The 23,965-nt window shown below is 42.2% G+C and overlaps 1 protein-coding gene across 9 annotated transcripts in view; it reads left to right on the top strand.

Annotated features, from left to right (window-relative positions):
• SNX25 (sorting nexin 25) overlaps nt 1-23,965 on the top strand; it is a 119,503-nt gene that overhangs the window by 53,466 nt on the left and 42,072 nt on the right. For all 9 annotated transcript variants that reach the window (XM_047772351.1, XM_047772355.1, XM_047772352.1 and 6 more), the window contains exon 6: nt 16,762-16,832. In XM_047772351.1, the coding sequence (XP_047628307.1) occupies nt 16,762-16,832 (71 nt within the window). The remainder of the gene's footprint in view (nt 1-16,761; nt 16,833-23,965) is intronic.

The following is a 23,965-nucleotide window of genomic DNA, read 5'->3' on the forward strand; positions in this document are numbered from 1 at the left end:
AATGCCATCCATCATATCCTAATCTCAGCAAGTGGAATAAAGGCAGGGAGAGATGGTGGCAAAAGTCATGTACTGGTTGTCTTTTTTTTTTTTTTTTAATTTTTTTGTCTTTTTAGGGCCACTCCTGTGGCATATGCAGGTTCCCAGGCTAGGGGTCTAATTGGAGCTGTTGCTGCCAGCCTACGCCAGAGCCACAGCAACACCAGATCTGAGCCATGTCTGCGACCTACACCACAGCTCACAGCAATGCCGGATCCTTAACCCACTGAGCAAGGCCAGGAATTGAACCCACAACCTCATGGTTCCTAGTCAGATTTGTTTCTGCTGCACTATGATGGGAACTCCTGTACTGGTTGTCTTTTAAGGAAAGTTCTGGAAGCTACTTCTTGACATTTTTGTTTATATTTTGTTGGTCGGAAGAATTGAGGAAAAACAAGAAGTCTTATTCTGGGCACCCTTAGACTTGAAAAGGGAATGGTATGGGATAGGCAGATAGCCATTTTTGCTGCACTGCTGCCCATCGAGGCTTTGGAAGAATGCTACTTTCCTGGGCTGGACATCGCCTGAGGTTAAAGAGATGCCGGATGCGTGCTCAGGATGGGGGGAAACGTTCTTTTTTTAAGCTCCCATTTGTTGAATATCTAATATGTATTGAGCACAATGCCAGATTCTTTATAATCTCTATTTGGTCGTTCTATCAATTAACCGTATGAAGTTTGAACTGCAGTTCTCATCGTGCAGTTGAGAAGGAAGCGACTTGCCCTGGACAACATAGCTAATAAGTGTAGGGCTAGGATTTCAACTCCAGTCTGTCTGACTTCAAACCCTGTATGTAAAGCCAGGTAACTTGCTAGCCAGGTGGGTGGAACACAGCAGTGATACAGGACCCTGAGCCTGTGAGATTTCCTGCGGTGTGGAGATAGCTCTCCGCTCTTCGTGAGTCTCTGCAGGCCTGGGGAATGATAACATCAGGAGTATCACCATCTTTTATTGAGACAGCAACAGACTGCCAGAGAAACAAGTAGTAATGAAGAAAATCAGAGCCAGAGCGGCCTGTCACTGCCATAGTCTCATTTACTGCCAGCCCAGTCTTTATTAGATTTTCTAGGTCTGTATTTGTTTATTTCTGATCCTCATTTAAAGAACAATGTGGAGAATCTAAAAATAGTGGAGAGGAAATTCTAATAATGAATGAAAGGTTTAAAATTAAAGAGATTAAGGGTTATTTAGCTTGGAGAAGGGAAGGAAACCTTTTATCTAGCACACAGGAGATTGGTGTGGTATTTTCAGTTTTATTTGAATAAAGCAAGAGGCAGTGGACAGAATACATATATTAATAAGAGATCATAACAGTAGAGTGGGTTCCTGAGGAGGGTTGTTAAATATTTCTTGTTTAGCTCTCATAAGGGGGTGGATTTTCATTTCTGAATCAGATTAGGTTCATTTGCACATGAAGATAATATATTAAAAATAATAAAATTCTTAAAATTGTATGCTTTTGTGCAGAAGAATTTAAATTATTTGAATGTCCAGTGTTTTGAACAGTGATCTGGAAATGTGAATCTTGAGCAGTATAACAGGATTACCATTATACAGGAGCAGGAAGAAAGAAATGGTGCATGCCCAAGACAAAACTATTGCAGCATGTCAGAAATCAGTGAGCATGTGTAAACTGCTAAGGAGGGCTAGTGTGGGCGGACAGGGAGATGGAGATTCATAAAGTGTAAAACAAAGAGAAGCCTAGCTAATTTTTATGAAAAGAATAAATGAATATAAATTTAGTTTTAAAAAAACACGTTGAAATGCAAGGCTGCTTAGGAAAAGTGTTTTAAAAGATCTTTCAGTTTCATGAAAAATACAGGTATTTAGACTTTAGAATATGATTCTTTCTGGTGTCTGAGAAATGGCAGACAGCACAAATTATTCCGAGAACAGAAATTATTTTCTTTTAGGGAATAAAGATAATTGTTGGCAGCCATGTAAAAATTTGATACGAGAAGGGGAATTTTGGTATGAAGAAGTTTATGATGTCTTTGAAATTAGAGAATTCATCCTGTGCTTATTTGTGGAGCAGCACCAGTGCCGTTCAGGTGTGGGTGAAGTGTTACTTGCTTTGACAGGTTTTTGCTGTGGTAACCTTTTTACAGATAATAAAGTTGTAGCCTCTCTTATTTCTGATGTCTGCCCCCTTGTGGCTGAAGTCGGTATGGGGGACTTGCTGTAGGCTTCCTGACAGGAGGGACTAATGCCTGCTGATTGCTATCCCTCTGGTGGGTGGGGCTTTGTCTCTGGGTTGGGCTGTGTGCCTGGGGGGTCTTTAGGCATCCTGTTTATGGATGGGTGGGGCTGTGATCCCACCTGGATTGTTGTTTGGCCTGGGACTTCTCAGAGCTGATGGGTGGGGCCAGATTTTCCCAAAATGACCACCTCTTGATGTGGCCTCCTCTTTGTCTTCTAGAGTAGGATATCTTTTTGAAAGTTTTCGGTCCATTTGGTTGAAGATTGCTCAGTATTTGGTTGTAAAATTTTGTTGTTTTTAGGAGAGCAGTTGAGCTCCAGTCCTTCTATTCTGCCATCTTAATCCCATCTCTCTGATGACAGTTAGGACCACAAGTCAGTTTATGTAAAGCACTTGGCCCAGGACCTGCATATTCCTGATTGTTAAGCTGCTGCTCTTATTGTTACCGTTTATAATCATTAGACCAAGGATTGCAGTTAGATTTAATTTCATTATGAACACTGAGCAGGTCTTGGTGGTCCCCTGGCCGGGATGCAGTGTTTTTTTGGGGGTTTAAGGAGGCCCAAGAAACAGCAGTGCTCCTCTCTTCATCCCGAAGTCTGACCTCCTTAGGGCCAAGGAAGAAGGCAGATGAAGACCACAGTGACCGATCCTGGAGAGTGACGTTTATACATGTAGGCAGTGCACACTCTAAAACTGAGTTTCAGGAGTTCCCATCATGGCACCAGTGGAAACGAATCCAACCAAGATCCATGAGGGTGTGGGTTCGATCCCTGGCCACGCTCAGTGGGTTAGGGATCTGGCGTTGCCATGAGCTGTGGTAGGTCACAGACACAGCTCATATCTAGCATTGCTGTGGCTGTGGCGTAAGCCAGCAGCTGTAGCTCCAGTTAGATCCCTAGTCTGGGAACCTCCATATGCCGCGGATGTGGCCCTAAAAAGACAAAAAGACAAAAAAAAAAATTAGGTCCCCTATCATGGTGCAGCAGAAATGAATCCGACTAGGAACCATGAGGTTGCAGGTTTGATCCCTGGCCTCACTCAGTGGGTTAACGATCCAGCGTTGCCATGAGCTGTGGTGTAGTTTGCAAACGCAGCTCGGATCTGACATTGCTGTGCCTGTGGAGTAGGCTGGCCGCTGTAGCTCTGATTAAACCCCTAGCCTGAGAACCTCCATATGCTGTGGATGTGGCCCTAAAAAGACAAAAAAATAAAATAAAATAAAATAAATAAAACTTGAGTTTCAGTATTAGACATTCTTTTCCACCTTACACTGCGGACCGTAATCCTTCTCCTCGTCCCTTCTTCTCCCTCATCTCCACAGCGGGCGCAATCTACCTGCCAGCTGCCCTTGGGAGACCACATGCCCTTAAGAGGAAGGAGGACAGAACTGTGCTTCACATGCCTGGTTCCTCCTCTCTTGTGACCAGATTAAACCCTCTCCCTCTCCAGGGAGGAGAGAAGAATGAGTGAGAGATGGAGAGAGGCCAGGGGTGGAATTTCTTGAACTTGAAACCCACTGCCAACCGAAAAGAACCTGATGATCTATAGGGTGGTGAAGGGTGGTGGACACGGGGTGCAGGGTGCGGTAATTTCTAACAACTGGCTTTGTAGGGGGAGGGGTAGGAAAACCTGACTCATAGCATTTGCCGATTTCTCTGGTGCTAATACCCCCATCACAGCCAATTTCAAGCCACCGGCATCACATCAGCGCATGTAGAGCTGGGGAGAGACCTGCATGGCTCACCGTTATGTTATGCTATGTTATGGTTATGTGTTATGTGTGTAGTGTTTCTGCTACGCTGATGTGATAGAGGTAAATATCCACCAACATAGATGATAGTAAAATGAATGAAACTAGGAGATGATGAGTTTAATTTTAATAACAGTGGGTTTAATTCCTGAAATGCTGTGATCATCCCTGCAGGGAAATGGGGAATCCTGGAAGAGAGATGGCACGTCCAGTATAACAACACACAAGACTCTTACATTTACAAAGTGGGGGACCAGGAGGCACTCTGTTCTGCAGAACAAAAGCTCCTAGGCTTTAGCCCATATCTTTTTATTAAGGAAGGTGATGAAATTATTATTGATGGGATTAATGAAGGTGTCAAGATTAGTGGGCAGGAACAGGCATAGGCAATGATGAGATTAGCTTCTTTGTAATATCAAAAGAGGGTATCCTTAGGACATAATGCAGCTATAGAATAACATGGTTAATGCATAAGTCCTTGTCTTGTCTTTGAAGGAGACTGCTGTCCTTTAAAACTCTTGAGTCCATAGATATTTGCTTTCTGCAGAGTTCTGCTGTTCCATGGTCTCCAACACTGAAATTCAACATACTCATCACTGCCCTGAGTATTGGCCACACGTGCCCTGTTTTTGGATTGCCCTGCACTTGACAGCAATGTAGTTCTTCTAGAGACAGATAAGAGTTAGCATCACAAAAAGTCAACCTGTAGTGACAGATAAGCATCGAAGGCAGATCCTGGCCACAGACATGCTTGGGGGTCTGACAGGCCTGGATTTCAGACTTGGTTTCCCCTGTGGCTTCACTGCTTGCAAACTGCACGGCCTGAGGCAAGTCATTTGCACTCTGAGCTTCAGTTTTAACTGAAACAGAGAACACGGTTCTGTTGCATAGGGTTAGATGAGATAATGCAAGATGTGTAGGGTCCCAATAAGAGCTGAAAAAACAACAATGTGTGTTTGTGGGGGGGGGAAGCAACATTCTCAGACCCTGACTTGAGTAGGATTAATGGATTAGATGATGCAACACAATATCTTTCAGAAAAGCTTCGTTCCTACAGATGTGATAAATTCATTTGAGTAATAAAAAAAAATGGAAGAAAAAAAAAAGCTTCATTCTGAAGCTTCATTCAAAATGTATAAAAAGTCATCAGGACATTTTCAATATAGAACGTGAAACTAGACAAATTGAGAATGGAACATATGGAAATATAAATGATATTAATAGCTGACATAGAAATATGGAAACACTAGAAGAAACTTGATACAGGCAGCAGCAAGAAAAATTCGGCTTTCTTAAGGTTAACTAAAGGGCACTGGTTAGTGGTGACAAAGTTTTGACTGCTTCTGTAACATGTAATTTATGTAGGCTCTGGAAACTAGAAAATGAATATGTGCTAGTTATTTTAGGAAGATTAAAAGCTATAAATAAGATTAAGAAAATAGAAATCATTTATTATGGATGAAACTGAATACTTGGTGTGTGTATGTATATATATATATTTCCAGATTATATTCTATGTGCATAACATGAGTGTTAGTGTGTGTGTGTTTACATACACTCAGGATTCCTTGGGCAGCTGTGGTGTGGAATTTTCTAGCTGATGTGACTCAAGTACAGAGCCCAGGTATGCAGAAATGACGGTCCCCTCAGCCTACAAGGTGGCAGGTAGGGCCTGGGATAGCTGGTTACCCCAGGATCCTGATCAGACATTGTCATTTGCTGTGTGTGCCACAAATGGAAAAAGGCTGGGAAACGTGCCTTAGACTTTCTGTGGAATTAGCTGCCTTGCACCCGCTAGAAAAGTGGAAAACAGATTTAAAGCCCCTTGAGTGAAAAGAGCCTTCTCCTCCTCCAAGCCCTAACTGAAAATATTTTCCCTGCTTGTACTACAGCTCCCGGGCGCTTCCTGCTTAATAGCATTATATACACTGCATGGAGAGGCAGCTCTTCCTTCAGCAGTGCTCAGTTAGAGGAACTAAACTGAGATACTTTTCTTTGTTCATAATATTGGTGAAGATTAAAAATTTGGTACCTAGTGTTATCAGGAATGTAGGAAAATAGACAACTTCAAGTCCTGCTTGTAGTAGTAAAAATTATCACCTTTCTGTTAGTTTTTATAATCTGAACAACTGGTCACAAAATGTGTATTCATTTTGATGTAATTATTATTCATAGGAATTTATCTTGAGGAAATAATCATGAATATGTGGAAAGATTTCTCCAAGAACATTTCTTGGAGAAATTTAATGTAATTTATTTAAAATTGAAAAAAAAATTGAGAAAAGCTTGAAATAAAAAGTCCAACCATATGGGTTTGGTTGAAAAAGTTTTGGTTCATCTATGCAATGGATTTCCATGTAGTAATGGTGTTGCATCAGAACATTTAATAATACTGGAATATAGTAACTATAAATTTATAAATTTAAAAGGCTCTATGCCAGTATTTAAAGCATAAATCCAGTCTTAGAAAACAAAAAAATGTTAGCATAGAAAAAAGGTTATAAAGATATACCAAACGTTAATAGTAGTTAACTTTGAATGTTGTCCTTTGTATGTTTTGCCATTTTCTTAAAAGAGCATCTGTTATTTTAGAGAAAGCAAAAATTGGCTCAGAATGTAAAAGTGAAATCTGCCTGTCCATAAATCAGGCTGGGATAACAGACACTAAGACCAGCTACAAAATTAACAGGAAATAATATTTCTTCCAAATACATGCAGCGGCTGTAAAATGTCATAATGATTCTCTTCTCTGAGTGACTACTGCTTTCTTATTCACTGAGAAGTTTTGCTGTGTGAAATGGTATCATAAGAATGACACATCCTCCTCCCACTTGGACGATTTCAGTCTCTTTGACACAGAGAAGCAGCCTCATTTATAACCCAGACAGAGTGGCAGATAAGGGGTTTCTGGACTCAACATCCCACATTTAGCTTAACTTCGTAGTTTCCAAGGCAGCGGGACCCTATGTCCATTTGAAGTTGACCCCTTCACACGCTCTGCTTTGAGCCTGTCACAGTGCTGCTTCATTGAAATTTCATCTATACCCACCCTTCCCCAGGGCTGTGTGGTAACTGGGGAGATGCCTCTTGGCTCCTCTTGCTCAGAGTAGTGGGGCAGTAAACCCAGTTTTGTTGGACTGCAATGACCCTGGTGGTCTCTGATCAGGCTGACATACTCTTTTCTTTTTTTTTGTCTTTCTGTATTTTCTAGGGCCACTCCTGCGGCATATGGAGATTCCTAGGCTAGGGGTCTAATCGGAGCCGTAGCCACCGGCCTACACCACAGCCACAGCAACTCAGGATTCGAGCTGCATCTGCGACCTACACCACAGCTCACAGCAATGCTGGGTCCTTAACCCACTGAGCAAGGCTAGGGATCGAACCCGCAACCTCATAGTTCCTAGTCGGATTCTTTAACCACTACGCCACGACGGGAACTCCCGACATACTCCTATAGTCAGGAAAAAAGTAAGACTACTTAAAATGGTTTTTGTATATATTTTTACACACACATACACACCCACACATACACACACCCCATCTCCCTAAACAGCACATAGCTGAAGAATCAACAGCAGTGTTAAGGAACAGTAATTTTTAGTCATTAAACTCTCACTGTGAGGGAGCTCCCATTATGGATCAGCAGTAATGAACCCAACTAGCATCCATGAGGATGTGGGTTTGATCCTAGGCAACCCCCCTCTGTCGGTTAAGGATCCGGCATTGTCATGAGCTGTGGTGTAGGTCATAGACTCAACTTGGGTGTGGTGTTGCTGTGGCATTGCTGTAGGCTGGCAGCTGCAGCTCCAATTCAACCCCTCGCTTGGGAACTTCCATATGCTGCTGGAGTGGCCCTAAAAAGCAAAAACAGACTCTCACCGTGTGGCAGGCACTGTTCCAAATATTTTGAAGGAGTTACCTCATTTAATCCACATAGAAACCCTATGAGGAAAAATACTGTTACTCCTCTTTTTTTACAGATGAGGACTCTTGAGTTTCAGAAAGCTTGAATAATTTTCCCAGGGTGACACAGTGAGTGCTGGAAGCAGCACTGGAACACAGGCCATCTGAACACAGTGCCAGGGTGCACATTCGTAACCGCTCTGATATATTCCCTAAATTATCTAGCAGACCCGGCAGTCGTCCTGTGGGTGTGAGAAACAGCTCCAGCTTGGGTAGCGGAAATCAGCATGCCTTCCTTGCCTAAATACTTTAATTAATACCCCTTTAATGAAAACATATCCCTAGCCTATTACAAAGAAGCCTGTGGTGAAGTTCCCGTCATAGCGGAGTGGTTAACAAATCCAACTAGGAACCATGAGGTTGCGGGTTCGATCCCTGGCCTCGCTCAGTGAGTTAAGGACCCGGCATTGCTGTGAGCTGTGGTGTAGGTTGCAGACGCAGCTCGGATCCCGAGTTGCCGTGGCTCTGGCGTAGGCCGGTGGCTACAGCTCCAATTTGACCCCTTGCCTGGGAACCTCCATATGCCGTGGGAAGTGGCCTGGGAAAAGGCAAAAAGACAAAAAAAAAAAAAAAAGAAGAAGCCTGTGGCAACTCCGAACTTTCTGATTTTTTTCTTAAATGTTTGTATGTATATTCTATTCTATTCTGTGATAGACCCTTGCTAATTTTGATATAAAACTATTTTAAACCATTTACCATATTGTACACCTTGATGAGGATTTGTGAAGCCTTTGACTCTTCTAAGACATTGCAGCATGTGCATGCCCAAGATAATACTCAAGCTAAAATGATACTTAAAAAAATCTGTGTAAGGTGTGCCTAATGAAATGAAGACACTACTTCTGGGGGTGTGGCTTCTGAATAACTTTGAAATCAGTTCCAGTGGAATCCCAAAGCTGTCGTGAACAGTTGTCAGAAGGTGTTGACTTCTACAGTGATTGATTATTTTATAGGACTGTGTAGCATTCAGGCGAGATTAAGCTTGGTGGGAAGAGTTGGTAAAAACAAAACTTGCTAAGCATATAAAACTAAAGAGAGGTGAGGTGGTAGCTCAGAGGGGCAGGCAGCAGCTAGCTTTGTTGACTTTTTCTTTATCCCTGAGACAGTGGATGCTACCTGGTAGGGTCTTGCCAGAATTGGAAAAGAGCTGAATTATCATTATGCTGCTTCCTCCTGAGACTTGAGTTTACGTTATCATTTTGGAAAAACATGTGCTAAGGATCTCTGCTCTTCTAATCAAGAGAAGGCTTATTACAGATATCGTCCTCCAGGAGTTCTTATTGTGGCTCAGTGGTAACGAACCCGACCAGTATCCATGAGGATATGGGTTTGATCCCTGACCCTGCTCAGTGGGTTAAGGATCCAGTGTTGCCGTGAGCTGTGGTGTAGGCTGGTGGCTACAGCTCCAATTTGACCCCTAGCCTGGGAACCTCCATATGCTGCAGGTGCAGCCCTAAAAAAGATTTAAAAAAAAACCCCAAAAACCCCAAATAACAAAAAAAATCAAATATTGTCCTCCTGATTGTTGAATCAAACTGGGCACCAGCAAGGCCATGTCCTCCTCTGGAGGAGGAGGGCCGAGAGGGTGACTGGTGCCCCCAGTCGAGAGGACAGGGAAGCCTGTGCCATCAAAGATGGCCAGCATTTGGGTGTGTGTCCTTGTACGGTCTTGTTGAGAATGAGAAAGTCCCTCATTTCTTACTGGGCTTTTGGTATCAAGTGAAAGAGAATTCTGCAAATGCAGTAATCATCTTCACATGCCTCCTGTGGGGAAAGCACTGTGTGTGGAGGGTCTGGTATTTATAGAGATGAGCTGTGTGGATCCTCGAGTTCTTTCCCCTGCCATCAAGTGTTCATTGTCTGGTGTAGGAGACCCCTCTGGGTGTAAATAGCTGAATATGAAGCAAGTTATTCAGGCCAGAGGTAGAGTGTGAAGAGGCAAAGACATGGGCAGGAGCACATATTTTATCCTGTGGATAAGAGGCATCTCAGAAGCTTCAGAGAGGAATGGCTGGGTACTTGAGTTCTCAGGAGTGAATGGGATCCAGCAGATAAGGGGAGAAGTTGTATATAAGAGGGAGAAGAAATGAAGCAAAGTCTGGGAGTCAGGAAAGAGCTGCAGTGTGTTTGGGGTGTCTCATGAGGTCCGGTTTGGCAGGAAAATGGTATCTATGGAAGGCATTATTGCTGGAAAGATGGCCTGGCCTTGGCCATGCTGATATACTTTGAAGGGCCTTAGACAAGCTGAACATTAATCTGTATTGAATTTTAGGATAGCTGGAAAATGGTTAAGAACATGAGCTTTAGAATCAAGCAGCCGTAGGTTGTAATTCTGGCTCTCTTACTTAAAAGCAGTAAGAGCTTGTATAGACTTCTTAATCCACCTGAACTCTAATTTCTTCCTGGTAACCTGGGGCTAATTATAGCACTTTGTGAGGATTCAATGAGATTATATAAATTAAAGTATCTAATCATGTCCCTAGTACCTAATGAAAGGAGTCTATTAGCTGGTATTATTCTTAGGATTTTATAGATCCATATGAACATTTTACTTCTTACTCAGATGATGTGTATTTTCTGCAGTACCACTGATGACTTATTTGTCCCAGAATGTGAATCACTAAGAATATCAAAAGCACAGATTGTTCAGAAATGTTATGTGTACCTGTTATGTGCTACAGATGTTAACACATTAATTTAGCTCATTGTCTTAGTCAGTTTGGACTTTTATAACAAATTTGCCATAGAATGGACTGCTTGACAACAAACATTTATTTTTCCTAGTTCTGGAGGCTGGGGAGTCCAAGATCAAGTTGCTGATAGGCAGACTGGGTTTCTGGTCAGCTCTCTCTGTCCTCACTCAGCAGAGAGAGTCCTCTAGGGCTTCTTTTTTAGGAACACATATCATCCTCATGACCTAATGACCTCCCACAGGTCCCGCCTCCAAATACCATCACATTGAGGCTTAGGATTCAATATGTGAGTTTTGCAAGAGATGAAAACATTCAGTCCTTAGCACTCATTAATATTTACTGCCAAGCAAGGTTCTGTAGGTGAATCCAAGACTCAATCCCTGTCTTCAAGTTGGAGAGAAAAAGGTAGCATATCTTTTTTTTTTTTTTTTTTTACTTTTTTAGGGCCACACCTGCGGCATGTGGAGGTTCTCAGACTAGGGGTCTAATCGGAACTACAGCTGCTGGCCTACGCCACAGCCACGCAAGATCTGAGCTGCATCTGTGACCTACACCTACACTGCAGCTCATGGCAGTGCCGGATCCTTAACCCACTGAGTGAGGCCAGAGATGAATCCGCAACCTCATGGTTCCTAGTTGGATTTGTTTCTGCTTCGCCACAGTGGAAACTCCTAACATATCTTTTTTATAGACAAAGCCATAATTTTGTCTTAGGCTCAGACATGTTACCATTTTGAAAAGAAATGCGAGGCCCTGAAAGCACTGGACACAACGTTTTCTTCGTTCACAACATTCTTTGTGGAAATGCGACTCTTTAGCAACATAGAATAGTAGATAAATAGGTACTATTATAGAGCAGAAGTAATTTAGGATTTCAGAAAGGTGAAATATTAATGTGAATTAGAGGGATTGGGGATGATTTGAGGGAAGACATAGTATATATAAGATCTAATTAAGTGGACAAGTAGGGAGTTTTTTCATTTTTGGGTTTTTTTTTTTTTTTTTTTTTTTTGCTTATTAGGGCCAAACCTGTGGCATATGGAAGTTCCCAGGCTTGGGGTCGAATCAGAGCTACAGCTGCTGGCCTACACCACAGCCACAGCAACGCAGGATCCAAGCTGCATCTGCAACCTACACCACAGCTCACAGCAACGCTAGATCCCTGACCCACTGAGCGAGACCAGGGATCAAACCCACATCCCATTGGATGCTAGTGGGATTTGTTTCTGCTGTGCCGCAACAGGAACTCCCTAATTTTTTTATTTTGGGGAGGATTGTCTTCAGAAGGAGAGAGCATGAGCAAAAGCCTGGAAAGTGACTATAGTTTGGGGAGAGCAGGATGGAAACTCTTCTGGGTTGAAGAGAGCCAGTGCCAAGTTGCAGTGGTAGTGTCAGGTTACTCCTTTGGCAGGGGGAGAAGGGGGGTCACTGGAGGGGTTGAGCAAGGGAGGAGGCGATGAGAGAGTTCTTTGAGGAAAAGTGTTTCCTCAAGGGTGCTCAAGATGAGTTGGATGGAGACAAGGTTGACGTCAGGGAGACGGTAAACTGTTTAACACATTCTAGAAGGCCTGAAATAGAGTGGTGACAAGAGGAAGAGAGGGACCTATTTAAAAGATTCAAAGGACAAATCAGTAGGGCTTTGAGAGTCTTATTTACTGGGAGGGTGGATATCTAAGATGATGAGATTTTCGAGCCTCTGCATAGAGACTAGAAGGAAGGTCAGAGAGGCTAGTGCAGAAATGGGGAGGTAGGAAAAGCTTCTTGGGTAGTAAACAAGGTAAGGCTAGTTTGAACTGGCTAAGATAGATAAGCAGTTTGGGAAAATTTTAAGATATAATTCTGCCATTTAAATACAGATGCCCTTCATTGTTACCTCTATTTTGCTTTGTAACCCTGGTTCATATACCCACAGATTTACAAATCTGCAGTCATAAATGTATGTGCCATTTTGCATTTTAGGATCAGTGTGTCATTAAAATCTATTTTACTGTGGTCTTCATAATTACGAATATTATGAGCTGAGTGTTTTCCCTTTAGTCTGATATATCTCCAGAGCTCTCTGAAAGCAGATACCACATTGGTGGTATTCATTTCTGTGTGTCTAGGACATGGGAGACGATTAACAAGTGCTTATTTAATGAAAGCACATCGACCACATAGATTATTCTCATGCTTTTCTTTGTAGAAATTGCTATAACAAGCATATGTTTGGAGTTTGGAGACATGTGCTGGAGTTGAGTGAAAAGTCAGTGCTTTCCACTTTTAGAACCTAAGTCCAAGGTTAAATTAAAGACTTGGTGAAAGACTGTTAGACTTTGATGATTCAAGGTTTGCGTTTGCTTCTTATAAGCTATTTTCTTATCTGTTCAGTAACCGGAAGGAAAAGTCACAGAAATGCTGTTTTTGTGTTTTATTGTTAATGGAGAAATGAAGGTAGTTTCATCAGAAAACTACCTATCTTGGGAGTTTCTGTTGTGGCTCAGAAGTAACGAACCCAATTAGTATCCATGAGGACATGGGTTTGATCCCTGGCCTCTCTCAGTGGGTCAAGGATCTGGTGTTGCCCCAGATGCGGCTGGGATTGGATCCCTGGCTTGGGCACATCCATATGCCCTGGGCGTGGCTGAAAAAGGAAAAAAAGAAAAACTATCAATCATTAATGTTCTAGTAAGCCTTCATTGGAGTGGAGTTTCCTAGTGGCACAGTGGGTTAAGGATCCTTTGTTGTCACTGCTGTGGCACAGGTTCAATCCCTGGCTTGGAAACTTCTGCATGCTACAGGCACAACCAAAAAAAAAAAAAAAAATCTTCCTTTTGGAGAACACTGCCTAGAGATAACTTTTCTATGTATGGAGTCTTTAGAGCTGTCAGTCAGATGGCACTTGGCTGTGAGACTTTTTGATGCAGAGTTACCTAAACAAGTTAGGGATTTATTTTCCTTATGTAATAAGATGTCCTGAGATGGACAGGCTGGGGCTATTATCTTGGCTCAGTGATGTCACTGGACACCTGAACACCTGCTGTCTTCTCCTGTCACCGTGTGGCTTTCATCCTCATGGCTGCTGTGTCTTCATCAGTTACATCCTTGTTCCATGCCGGGAAATTGAGGAAGGGCAAGAGGAAGAGACCAAAAGGGCTTTTCCATGGAGTCCGCCCCTTTAGAAAGCCTTCCTGGAATCCCCTCCAGATAATTTCTGCTTATATCTCATAGGCCAAAACTATATCAAATGACCATCCCTATCTGCTAGGGAGAAGATTTGCATTTTTAGTGGGCTGCATTACTCTCCCAGATAAATGTGGCTCAGTTAGTGGGGAAGAAAGAGAGAAAAAGTGTTGGCAACAGCAGTCTGCCACAATCCCCAGGTGACACACCGGCAATGCTCCTGACAGCCTGTTCTTTGAGGTGCAAGAGGCAGGCATTGATATTTATATTACACAAGGGAAGAAATAAAAAGGTGGGAATTTGTGAGGCGTCCATGAATAGCTATGACTGATGAATTCATGTCTGTCATCTGAGTTTTAGTTGAAAAGCAACAGAACATATTTTGTGCTATAAAAGCGAGCCAAACATAGCATTACATCCTAGAATGCTGTGAGATTTGTGTTCAGAGAGTTGATGTTGAATAGGTTTATTATGAGCAGATTCTTTTTTTTCTTTTTTTAGGGCTGCACCCATGGCATATGGAGGTTCCCATGCTAGGCGTCTAATCGGAGCTGTAGCTGCTGGCCTAGGCCACAGCCACAGCAACACCAGATCCAAGCCTCTCTTGTGACCTGCACCACAGCTCACTGCAATGCCGGATCCTTAACCCACTGAGCGAGGCCAGGGATCGAACCTGCAACCTCATTGTTCCTAGTTGGATTCGTTTCCGCTGCGCCCTGATGGGAACTCCTGAGCAGATTCTTTTTTTAATTTTTAAAAAATTTTATTTTTTATTAAAGTATAGTTGATTTACAATGTTAAGTTAGTTTCTGATGATTCAATTATACACATAGATATATTCTCTCCCATTATGGCTTATTACAAGATGATGAATATAGTTCCTTGTGTTATAAACTCTAAGTCCTTTTTAAAAATCTCTTTTATATATAGTAGTTTGTATCTGCTAATCCCAAACTCCTAATTTATTACCCCCTCCTTTCCCCGTTGGTGACCATAAATTTGTTTTCTGTCTGTGAGGCTGTTTCTATTTTGTAAATAAATTCATTTGTGTCATATTCTAGATTTTATGTGTAGGTGATATTATATGATATTTGTCTTTGAGTTACTCAATATGATAATCTCTAGGTCCATTCATGTCATTGCAAATGGCATCATTTCATTCTTTTTTATAACTGAGTAGTATTCCATTGTATATATAAACCACATCTTTTTCTTCTTTTTTTTGGTCTTTTTGTCTTTTTAGGGCTGCACCCTTGGCATATGGAGGTTCCCAGGCCAGGGGTTGAATCAGAGCTGTAGCTGTTGGCCTATGCTACAGCCATAGAAATGCGGGATCCGAGCTGCCTCTGCAACCTACACCATAGCTCATGGCAAGATCCTTAACCCACTGATGAAGGCCAGGGATCTAACCTGAGTCCTCATGTTGAGTCCTAGTTGGGTTCCTTAACCACTGAGCCATGACGGGAACTCCATAAACCACATCTTTTTCTGTTCATCTGTTGATTGAGATTTAGGATGCTTCCCTGTCTTGGCTACTGTAAATACTGCTGCATGAACATTGGGGTGCATGTATCTTTTCAAATTAGTTTTCTCCAGGTATATGCCCAGGAGTGGGATTGCTGAATCATATGGTAACTCTATTTTTAGTTTTTTGAAGAACCTCCATAGTGTTTCCCATAGTGGTTGCACCAATTTACATTCCCACTAATAGTATATGTTTCCTTTTTTCCACACCCTCCCCTTCATTTGCTCTTTGTAGACTTTTTAATGATGGCCATTCTGACCAGTGTGAGATGGTATCTCATTGTAGTTTTGATTTGCATTTCCCTAATAGTGATCTCAAGCATTTTTTCATGTGCCTTTTGGCCATCTGTATGTCTTCTTGGAGAAATGTCTGTTTAGGTCTTTGCCCATTTTTTGATTGATTTGTTTGTTTTTTTGTTATTGAGTTATATGAGCTGTTTGTATATTTTGGAAATTAAGCCCTTAATTAGGTTAGGTTGCATTGTTTGAAAATATTTTCTCCTATCCATAGGTTGATGGGAAAATTGTTCATCAGTCAGTATAATTAAGGGATAATTATAATTAAGAAACACTGAGGATAGATGAGTTTGGTTAGGGCAATACTTAATAATTGAATAGCCCTTAAGAACTTAGGTTTACAACCTACCTGATTGAATGAGCTCAAAAAAGCCACAGCCCCAGTGTTGTACTTGGCACTTAAAATGTAACCTTTATTTTTCCTGACTCAGAGGTGTTCTCAGTTACATGTACATATACCTGGTGTTCTGCTCCAGTGGTTGTCAGCCCTCTCTGTACATTAGAATTACCCGGGGAGCTTTTGACACTTTGGATGGTGGAGTCCCACTGCATTCTCTTGGTCTTCAATGTTCTTCTAAATGAGAAGTAATAAGGGAAATTGCGAAGGTAGTGACAGGGGGACTGGAGGATAGCTTTGAGAAGCATGTACCATCCAGTAGAACTTCCTGCAGTGATGAAAATGTTTGCACTGTCCAGTATGTTCCCTGAGGTGCATATAGCTGTTGAGCACTTGAAATGTAGCTGGTGCAGCCAAGGAACTAAAATTGTAGCTTAATTAAAATAGCCCACGTGGCTCGTGGCCACCTTTTTGGACGGTGCACACATGGGAGGTGGAATCAAGAGGCTCTGGTTACTGATCAGGAGAGGAGGGCAGAGGTGAAGGGTGAAGGAGAGAGTGGAGTTGATTGTAACCTCAGAGTTTGTGTCTTTAGTGAGGGGGCAGGTGGTAAGGTTTCTGTACAGAGGTTGGAGTGGGGGGGGGTAAGTTCATGATTCTTACATTCAGGTCTCAGAAATGAGCAGCACCCGGACCACTGACTTAATCCATGTTGGGTGGTTTTAATAATACCTTAAAAAGTAGTATTTTATTCCTATTCAATCTTTTCTTGTTCTCTCTTTTTAAAACTCAGGTATCAGATTGTAGTGGAAATAATCCAGGCAACTACCATTAGCAGCTTCCCCCAGCTGAAGAGGCACAAAGGTAAGAACCAGTTTGTTTTCTTCAGTTACACATCCTAAAGGTTCTATATCTACCCGCAGTCTTCTCTGTCAGACCTTTGGCAAGTATGAGCATTGCATTTAAGTATTTTAAATTTGTTAAAATAGTGGTGTAATGGCATAAGAGAAAATACATATAATTTCATTCTAACAAAAACTTTTGTTTTTAGTCCTGTGCTCCCTTATAAATTTTATCCATCTGTAATCATAATTTTTAGAATATTAGTCAGTAGATATATAGTGCTTCTGTTTTTAAACTAATCATGGTTTCATAGTTTTTTCTCATATTAAAATTTAATCTTGCTATTCATTCATATTTCTACATTGAAACAATCTGGATAGTCATTTAAATGATTTCTGTGAGTTGATGTTTCATAATTAACCTTTTCCTTTAGTTAAACATTTGTATTGTGAACATCTTTTCTCCTTCTACTCATGTAGATTGAAAAATATACATATAAATGTTCTGTATTTTTTTGTTTCTCTTCAAATAAAGAGATGCTTACCCAGGCATTGATACTGAGGAATAATCAAGGTCTGCATTGACCCCCAACTTCCTTATGCTCCCCTCTTATGAGATGTCGCAGGGCGTATTACTCTATTGAGGACCAAGCAGCTCTGGATTTGCAGCTGGCAGGCAGCTAACACTACTGCCTTTTAGACTAGACTTTCCACAAACATCTCCGCACCCCCCTCAAGTTCCTGTCTGGGAGTGGAGTGCCACAAGGACAAGGAACACTCGGTCCAGAGACTTTAACCTGTGCCTGGGTTTTAATCAACACACCCAGGCAAAGGGATGCTTGGGACTTGTACTTGTCTCTCTGAGTCACACAGAAAGTAGGAGCCATGTTTTTTTAAAAAATGAGGGTATAGACTCTGAAAAGGCGCTTTATTAATCTCAGCCCAGTAAGGAAGAGTGTTCAAATGCATTCATTTAAAAACGTTTCCTGGACACAGGATAGGTGGTTATGATTCAGTAGTAAACACAGTGAAATCTCTGCATTCATCGAGTCCCTAAACTGGGCTGGGAGGCAATCAGATAACACATACAATATACAGTATTTCAGATGGTAACATGTGCCTTGGAGAAAAACACGTTCTACACTTGTTTAGCTGGGGGCTGTGGGGGCGGGGTGGGGGTGGGGCGCTGGCAGGTGTGTGGTAAGGAATGCTGGCTCCTCTGGAAGCTGGTGGGGGCACTTGGGTAGGATGCTCTGGGGAGACCTCACCCAGGTGGTGACCTGTGAGCCAAGCCCGGGGGCCCTGAGGAAAGTCTGGGAAAGGACAGGTGCAGAACTCTGAGGCAGAAGCACACAAGGCTTGCTTGAGGTGGCCTTTGTGGCTGGAAACGGGTGAGGGGGGAGCAAAACCAGAATCAGAGGTGACAGGAGGCTTGTACTTTTGGGCCTTCTGTGTTTACTTGACTGAGGATGTCTTTGGAAGCTTTTGAGCAGAGATGTGATGTGATGATTTCTTCTGAGAGTCTGGGCTCCGTTCCTCTCCTTTCCCTCACTGTTCCCGCAGAGAAGATGCTTTATTTTCAGACACTTTGACAGACATTTTAAGGAGAATGCTAAAGAGGGATTTCTTATTGCCACCATTGTCTTTTCTCAGCGCCCCTCCTTGTTATGTGAGTTTAGATGGAAACCTACCTTTCTTACCTTGTGTTAACGGTTAGCTTACTGGGGCTGCTGTAACAAAGGGCCATGGAGTGAGTGGTTAAGCAACAGAAACTGATTTTCTCACAGTTCTGGAGTTTCGAGGTCTGAGACCAAGGTTGGCAGGGTTGGCTCCCTTTGAGGGCAGTGAGGGGAGAATCTGCTTCAGGTCTCTCTTCTTGGCTTGTAGATGGCTGTCTTCCTCCTGCGTCTTCACATCATCTTCCCTCTGTCCATGCCTGTGTCTGAATTTCTTATTCTTACTAGGGTACCAGTCATAATGGGTTAGGGTCTTATCCTAAGATGAGCTCATCTGAACTCGTGTCCATCTGTAAAGACCTTGTTTCCAAACAATGCCACGCTCACAGATACCAGGCTTTAGGACTTAAATGTATCTTTTGCAATGGGGGTGGGGGTGGCGGACAGAATTCAACACCCAACTTTTTTTTTGTTTGTTTTGTTTTGTTTTTTTAGGGTTGAACTCGTGGCATATGGAGGTTCCCAGGCTAGTAGTTGAATTGGAGCTACAGCTGCCAGCCTACACCACAGCCACAGCAGTGTGGGATCCGAGCCGTGTCTGAGACCTACACAACAGCTCACAGCAATGCCAGGTCCTTAACCCACTGAGTGGGGCCAGGAATCAAACCTATGTCTTCATGGATGCTAGTCAAATTCATTTCTGCTGAGACAGGATGGAAACTCCCAACCCCAAACTTTGTAACTGATAAGTTCAAAATAGCATTGTAGTTCCTTTTTTGTGAGAATACTAAAGGGACTTATTTTCAGTAAGCTCTACAATCACATTCTTATTTACTACATTACTCACCTTTTGGGTTGATTCTGTTACCAGTAGTTAGCTTTTCCTAAATTACTCTTCTTTATGTCTATAGGTTCAAAGTAAGACGTAAAATCTCAGAAAAAAGTAGGATAGCTAAAGCCATATAGGCAATTTCAGCCACAGTGTATCTTCATGTCCAGGACAAAGAGCCCATGGAATCAGTGTCCTAGCAAATTGTATGGGTCTTTCAAGAATAAGGTGAAGTATAAGTGACAAGAAATGTAAATAGGACTTTATCAAAAATTAAAAACTTGTGTCTTCCATCAGAAAGTAAAAAGACAGCCCATTGAAGATATTTGCAAGCCATATGATGTAGAGCTTGTATCCAGAATATGTAAAGAACTCATACAACTCTGTAATCAAAAGACAACCCAATTGAAAAATGGGCAAAAGATTTGCAGAGACACTTTTCTATGCAAAGAAGATATACCAATGGCTAATAATCACATGAAAATATGCCCTAAACCATTAGACATTAGGAAAATTCAAATCCAAACTAATATGAGATACCACTTCACACCCACTAGAGTGGCTAAAATAGGAAACGGACAGTAGAGTTCCTGTTGTGGCTCAGTGGTTATGAACCCATCCACCTAGTATCCATGAGGGTGAGGATTCAATCCCTGGCCTTGTTTAGTGGGTTAAGGATCCAGCATTGCCATGAGATTTGGTGTAGGTCGCAGACATGGTTTGGATTTGGCGTTGCTGTGGCTGTGGTGCAGGCCCACAGCAGCAGCTCCAATTTGACCCCTAACCTGGGAACTTCCATATGCCGCAGGTTTGGTCCTAAAAAAAAACAGAGAGAGATAGTAACATGTGTTGGTTAAGGATGTGGAGAAGTTGGAAACCTCATACACTGCTGATGGAATTGAAAAATGGGAACAGTTTGGAAGTTCCTCAAAATGTTGAGCAGAATTACCATGAGATGTGGAGGTTTATACCTAAGAGGACTGAAAACATGTCCCCAGAAAACTTGAATGTTTGTAGTACCATTGCTTATAATATTCCCAAAATGAACCCACCCAAATGGCCACGCACAAAAAGCTGATTTATCCATACAGTAGACTCTTAGCCAGCCGTAACAAGGAAGCAGTATTGATACATGCCCCAACATGAGTGAACCTTGAAGACATTATGCTAAGTAAAAGAAGCAAGTTCTAGAAGACCACATATTATGTGATTTCATTTCTGTGAAATGCCCAGAATAGGCAGATCCATAGAGATAAAGTAGACTAGCAGTTACCTAGGGCTGTCAGGGTGGTGAGATGAGATGGCATGGAAATGAGTTGACTACTAATGAGTACAGGCTTACTTTGGGGAGTGAAGAAAATGTTCTACATTTAGATTGTGGTGATGGTTGCACAATTCTGAATATGCTGAAAACCATTGAATTGTGTGCAGTAAATGGGTAAAATTTAGAGTATGTGAATTACATTTCAATAAAGCTTTTTTAAAAAACGAATGAGAAGGTGGAGACTGAAAATTCAGTTTCTGGCAAAGCTAGAAAGTGTGTGACCAGTGGCTGCCATAGTAGATAATATACAGGTAATTAGGAATTTCTAGGGGTCCTTAGTGCTTACTCAGTGACTAAATTAAGTAGCATGTTCAAGGGTCTAGCCTGGTATCTGGCACGTAGGTACTTAGTAAAGTTGAATTTAAGTAAAGTCTTATTTTATAAAGAAAGTTCTCTGATCAAGTGTATTTCTCTGAATCCTATTTTAAATTCCAATTGGGTAGTCCTGGTTGGTTTGGTTTGACTTTGAGCCAGAGAATCTCTTCCTTTCTTAAAGTGTAGGACTCTGCAAAACCAGCTTGAAATAACCTTATAGGCTTAGAGTTGGGGAGAAAGGATTTTCATGCCTGGTAACTTCACATTGGGTTTTGGGGGTTCTGATTCGTTTGCTTCCATGAAAGTCAAAGATCCCACTGTAAAGTAGACCAGTGCCCCAGGGGCTTACTTGGGGCCCTTCATTTAGGATAAATATCTAGAGCTGTGAATAAATCAGATAAGCCGGAGTTCCCGTTGTGGCGCAGTGGTTAACGAATCCGACTAGGAACCATGAGGTTGCGGGTTCGGTCCCTGCCCTTGCTCAGTGTGTTAAGGATCCGGCGTTGCCGTGAGCTGTGGTGTAGGTTGCAGACGCGGCTCGGATCCCGAGTTGCTGTGGCTCTGGCGTAGGCCGGTGGCTACAGCTCCGATTGGACCCCTAGCCTGGGAACCTCCGTATGCCGCGGGAGCGGCCCAAGAAATAGCGACAACAACGACAACAAAAAAAGACAAAAGACAATCAGATAAGCCTTTAGAGGAGAGACATAAAGGTGACTGGGTGTCATGTGGTGTTAGCATTTCTGTCTCACTTTGACCATTCATTCAGTAAATAGAGAACATGTGCTGGGAAATTCTGGGGTGAGGACCAACTGTGACCTCACAAAGCAAATTATTGTGCTTTTTATAGCCTCATGTAGCAAATAAATGTGGTGATGTCAGTGTGACCAAAGACTTTTCTATTTAACTTTCCACGTTAGTCTGTATATTACTGGCATATTTTGGTATAATATTTACAATATATTTTTTATCAAGTAAGTCCATCAAAAACATGTTCAATATTTTTCGTAAGTTATTTGAGTTATTAGACGTTTGAAATCATATAAAATCAATTTTTTTTTTTTGTCTTTTTAGGGCCCCATCCGTGGCATACAGAGGTTCCCAGGCTAGGGATCGAATCAGAGTTACAGCTGCTGGCCTATGCCGCAACCACAGCAATGCAGGATCCAAGCCGTATCTGTGACCTGCACCACAGTGCATGGCAACACCAGATCCTTAACCCACTAAGCAAGGCCAGGGATCGAACCTCAGTCCTCATGGATACTAGTCAGGTTCATTAACCACTGAGCCATGATGGGAAGTCCTAAAATTAATTTTTGACAAAAGTAATTTTAAAAGTTGATTTCTCATTATTTTCAGGTTGTTGTTTTATAGCATGGTTACAAGTCAAGTCTATTTATGTTCATATTTTTATAATAAAACATTGAAACGTAGTGCCACTGGATGGACGTTATAGTCCTGACAGGGTTGGAGAGACAAATGTAATGCCCAGTCATATATGGAAATGGGGAATGGAAATTTAAAAATGTAAAAGTCAATTAGCTATGAAATTTTTAAAAAACGTATTTTGAAGGATTTCCTGTTGTGGCTCAGTGGGTTAAGAACCTGACTAGTATCCCTGAGGATGCAGTTTTGATCCCTGGCCTCTCTCAGTGGGTTAGGAATCCAGTTTTGCTGCAAGCTGTGTAGTAGTTCTCAGATGAGGCTTGGATCCTGAGTTGCTGTGGCTGTGGTGTAGGCTGGTAGCTGCAGCTCTAATTCGACTCCTCACCTGGGAACTTCCATATGCCACAGGTGCAACCTTAAAAAAACAAGACAACAAAAAAATGTTTCTGGAATATTCCATTTGGGAGGGTGATGCAGTGCCTAGGAATGAAGCCTAGCAATCTATGGTCCTGATAATGGTGGTGAAAAGGAAGTGATCAATCAGGAAGGTTGTGAAGGTAAGGTCACCTTGCTAGTGACTGATTGGATACAGGGATGAATCAGATGGTGAGCAGTATGGTGCCTGCTGACTTGACAGGTGAGGACACGGCTGTCCAGGGAAGGTAAGTAAACTCATCTGAGGTCGTAAGTCCTTGTCTCCTGCTGTTCCTATTATGTTCCACTGATGCTGGTTGGTGAGATGAGGTTTGGGGGCAGAAGGAAAAGTGTGAGTTAGGAGACCTTGGTTCCAGTCAGGTTCTCCCGCCAGCTTCCCAGTGAAACCTGGGCATGTCCTTCATTCCTCTGGGACTCAGTTTCCTTGGTCTTTAGGCTGCCTGCTCTAGGTGACCCTAAAGGGTTTCCCAGTGAAGACGCTGAAGGAGTCAGGAAATGTGTTGGTGTGTGGGACAGCTCACTGGTCCTGGGCGTTCTGGACCCGGACCACAGGAGGATGGAAGAGTGCCTGGCTGGCATTTCTAAGCTGGGATTCACTCTGTGGGAGAGAGAGCAGTCCTGAAGAGAAGTGTTTGAAAGTTACCAGCATAGGGGTAACAGTTAATAGTCTTCTGTTTCCGCTGTGTCCAAGCCATGTATCTTCACACAACCCGTGATTAGAGGGGACCGATGTATTAACAGTCTGAAGTGACTTTCCCTCATAAATAATACCATCTGCTGTCTCACTCTTGAAGCTCATGTGTAGGTGGTTTCAGTTTTAAAGGATTATGTTATAATTTAAGTGCAGATTTTTTTTTTAATGAAAAGGTCACATTGAGCATTTCCCATTGTCCTTTTTCTTTTAATTGAATATCTAGTAGCATATTATTATTGGAAGCAGTTATTGCTTCTCTGTGACCTTTGGAGTTTTGATGTACAGTTGTCAAATAGTTACTTTATCTCACTCTTTCCCGAATTGATCTCTAGTTTATTTCCAGACAGATATTCGTGTTTCTTCTTCCCTGTAAAAGTCACCAAGGAAACCTTGATTTTTAGCATTAAAAGGCTCCCCCTAAATAGAGTTGCTTTGCTGTTTTTTTTTTTTTTTTTTTTTTTTTGAGATCTCTGTGGTTTAGAGAGAGCGTGATCTAGTG

This window comes from Phacochoerus africanus, chromosome 3, assembly GCF_016906955.1.
Source record: "Phacochoerus africanus isolate WHEZ1 chromosome 3, ROS_Pafr_v1, whole genome shotgun sequence".
NCBI lineage: Eukaryota > Metazoa > Chordata > Mammalia > Artiodactyla > Suidae > Phacochoerus > Phacochoerus africanus.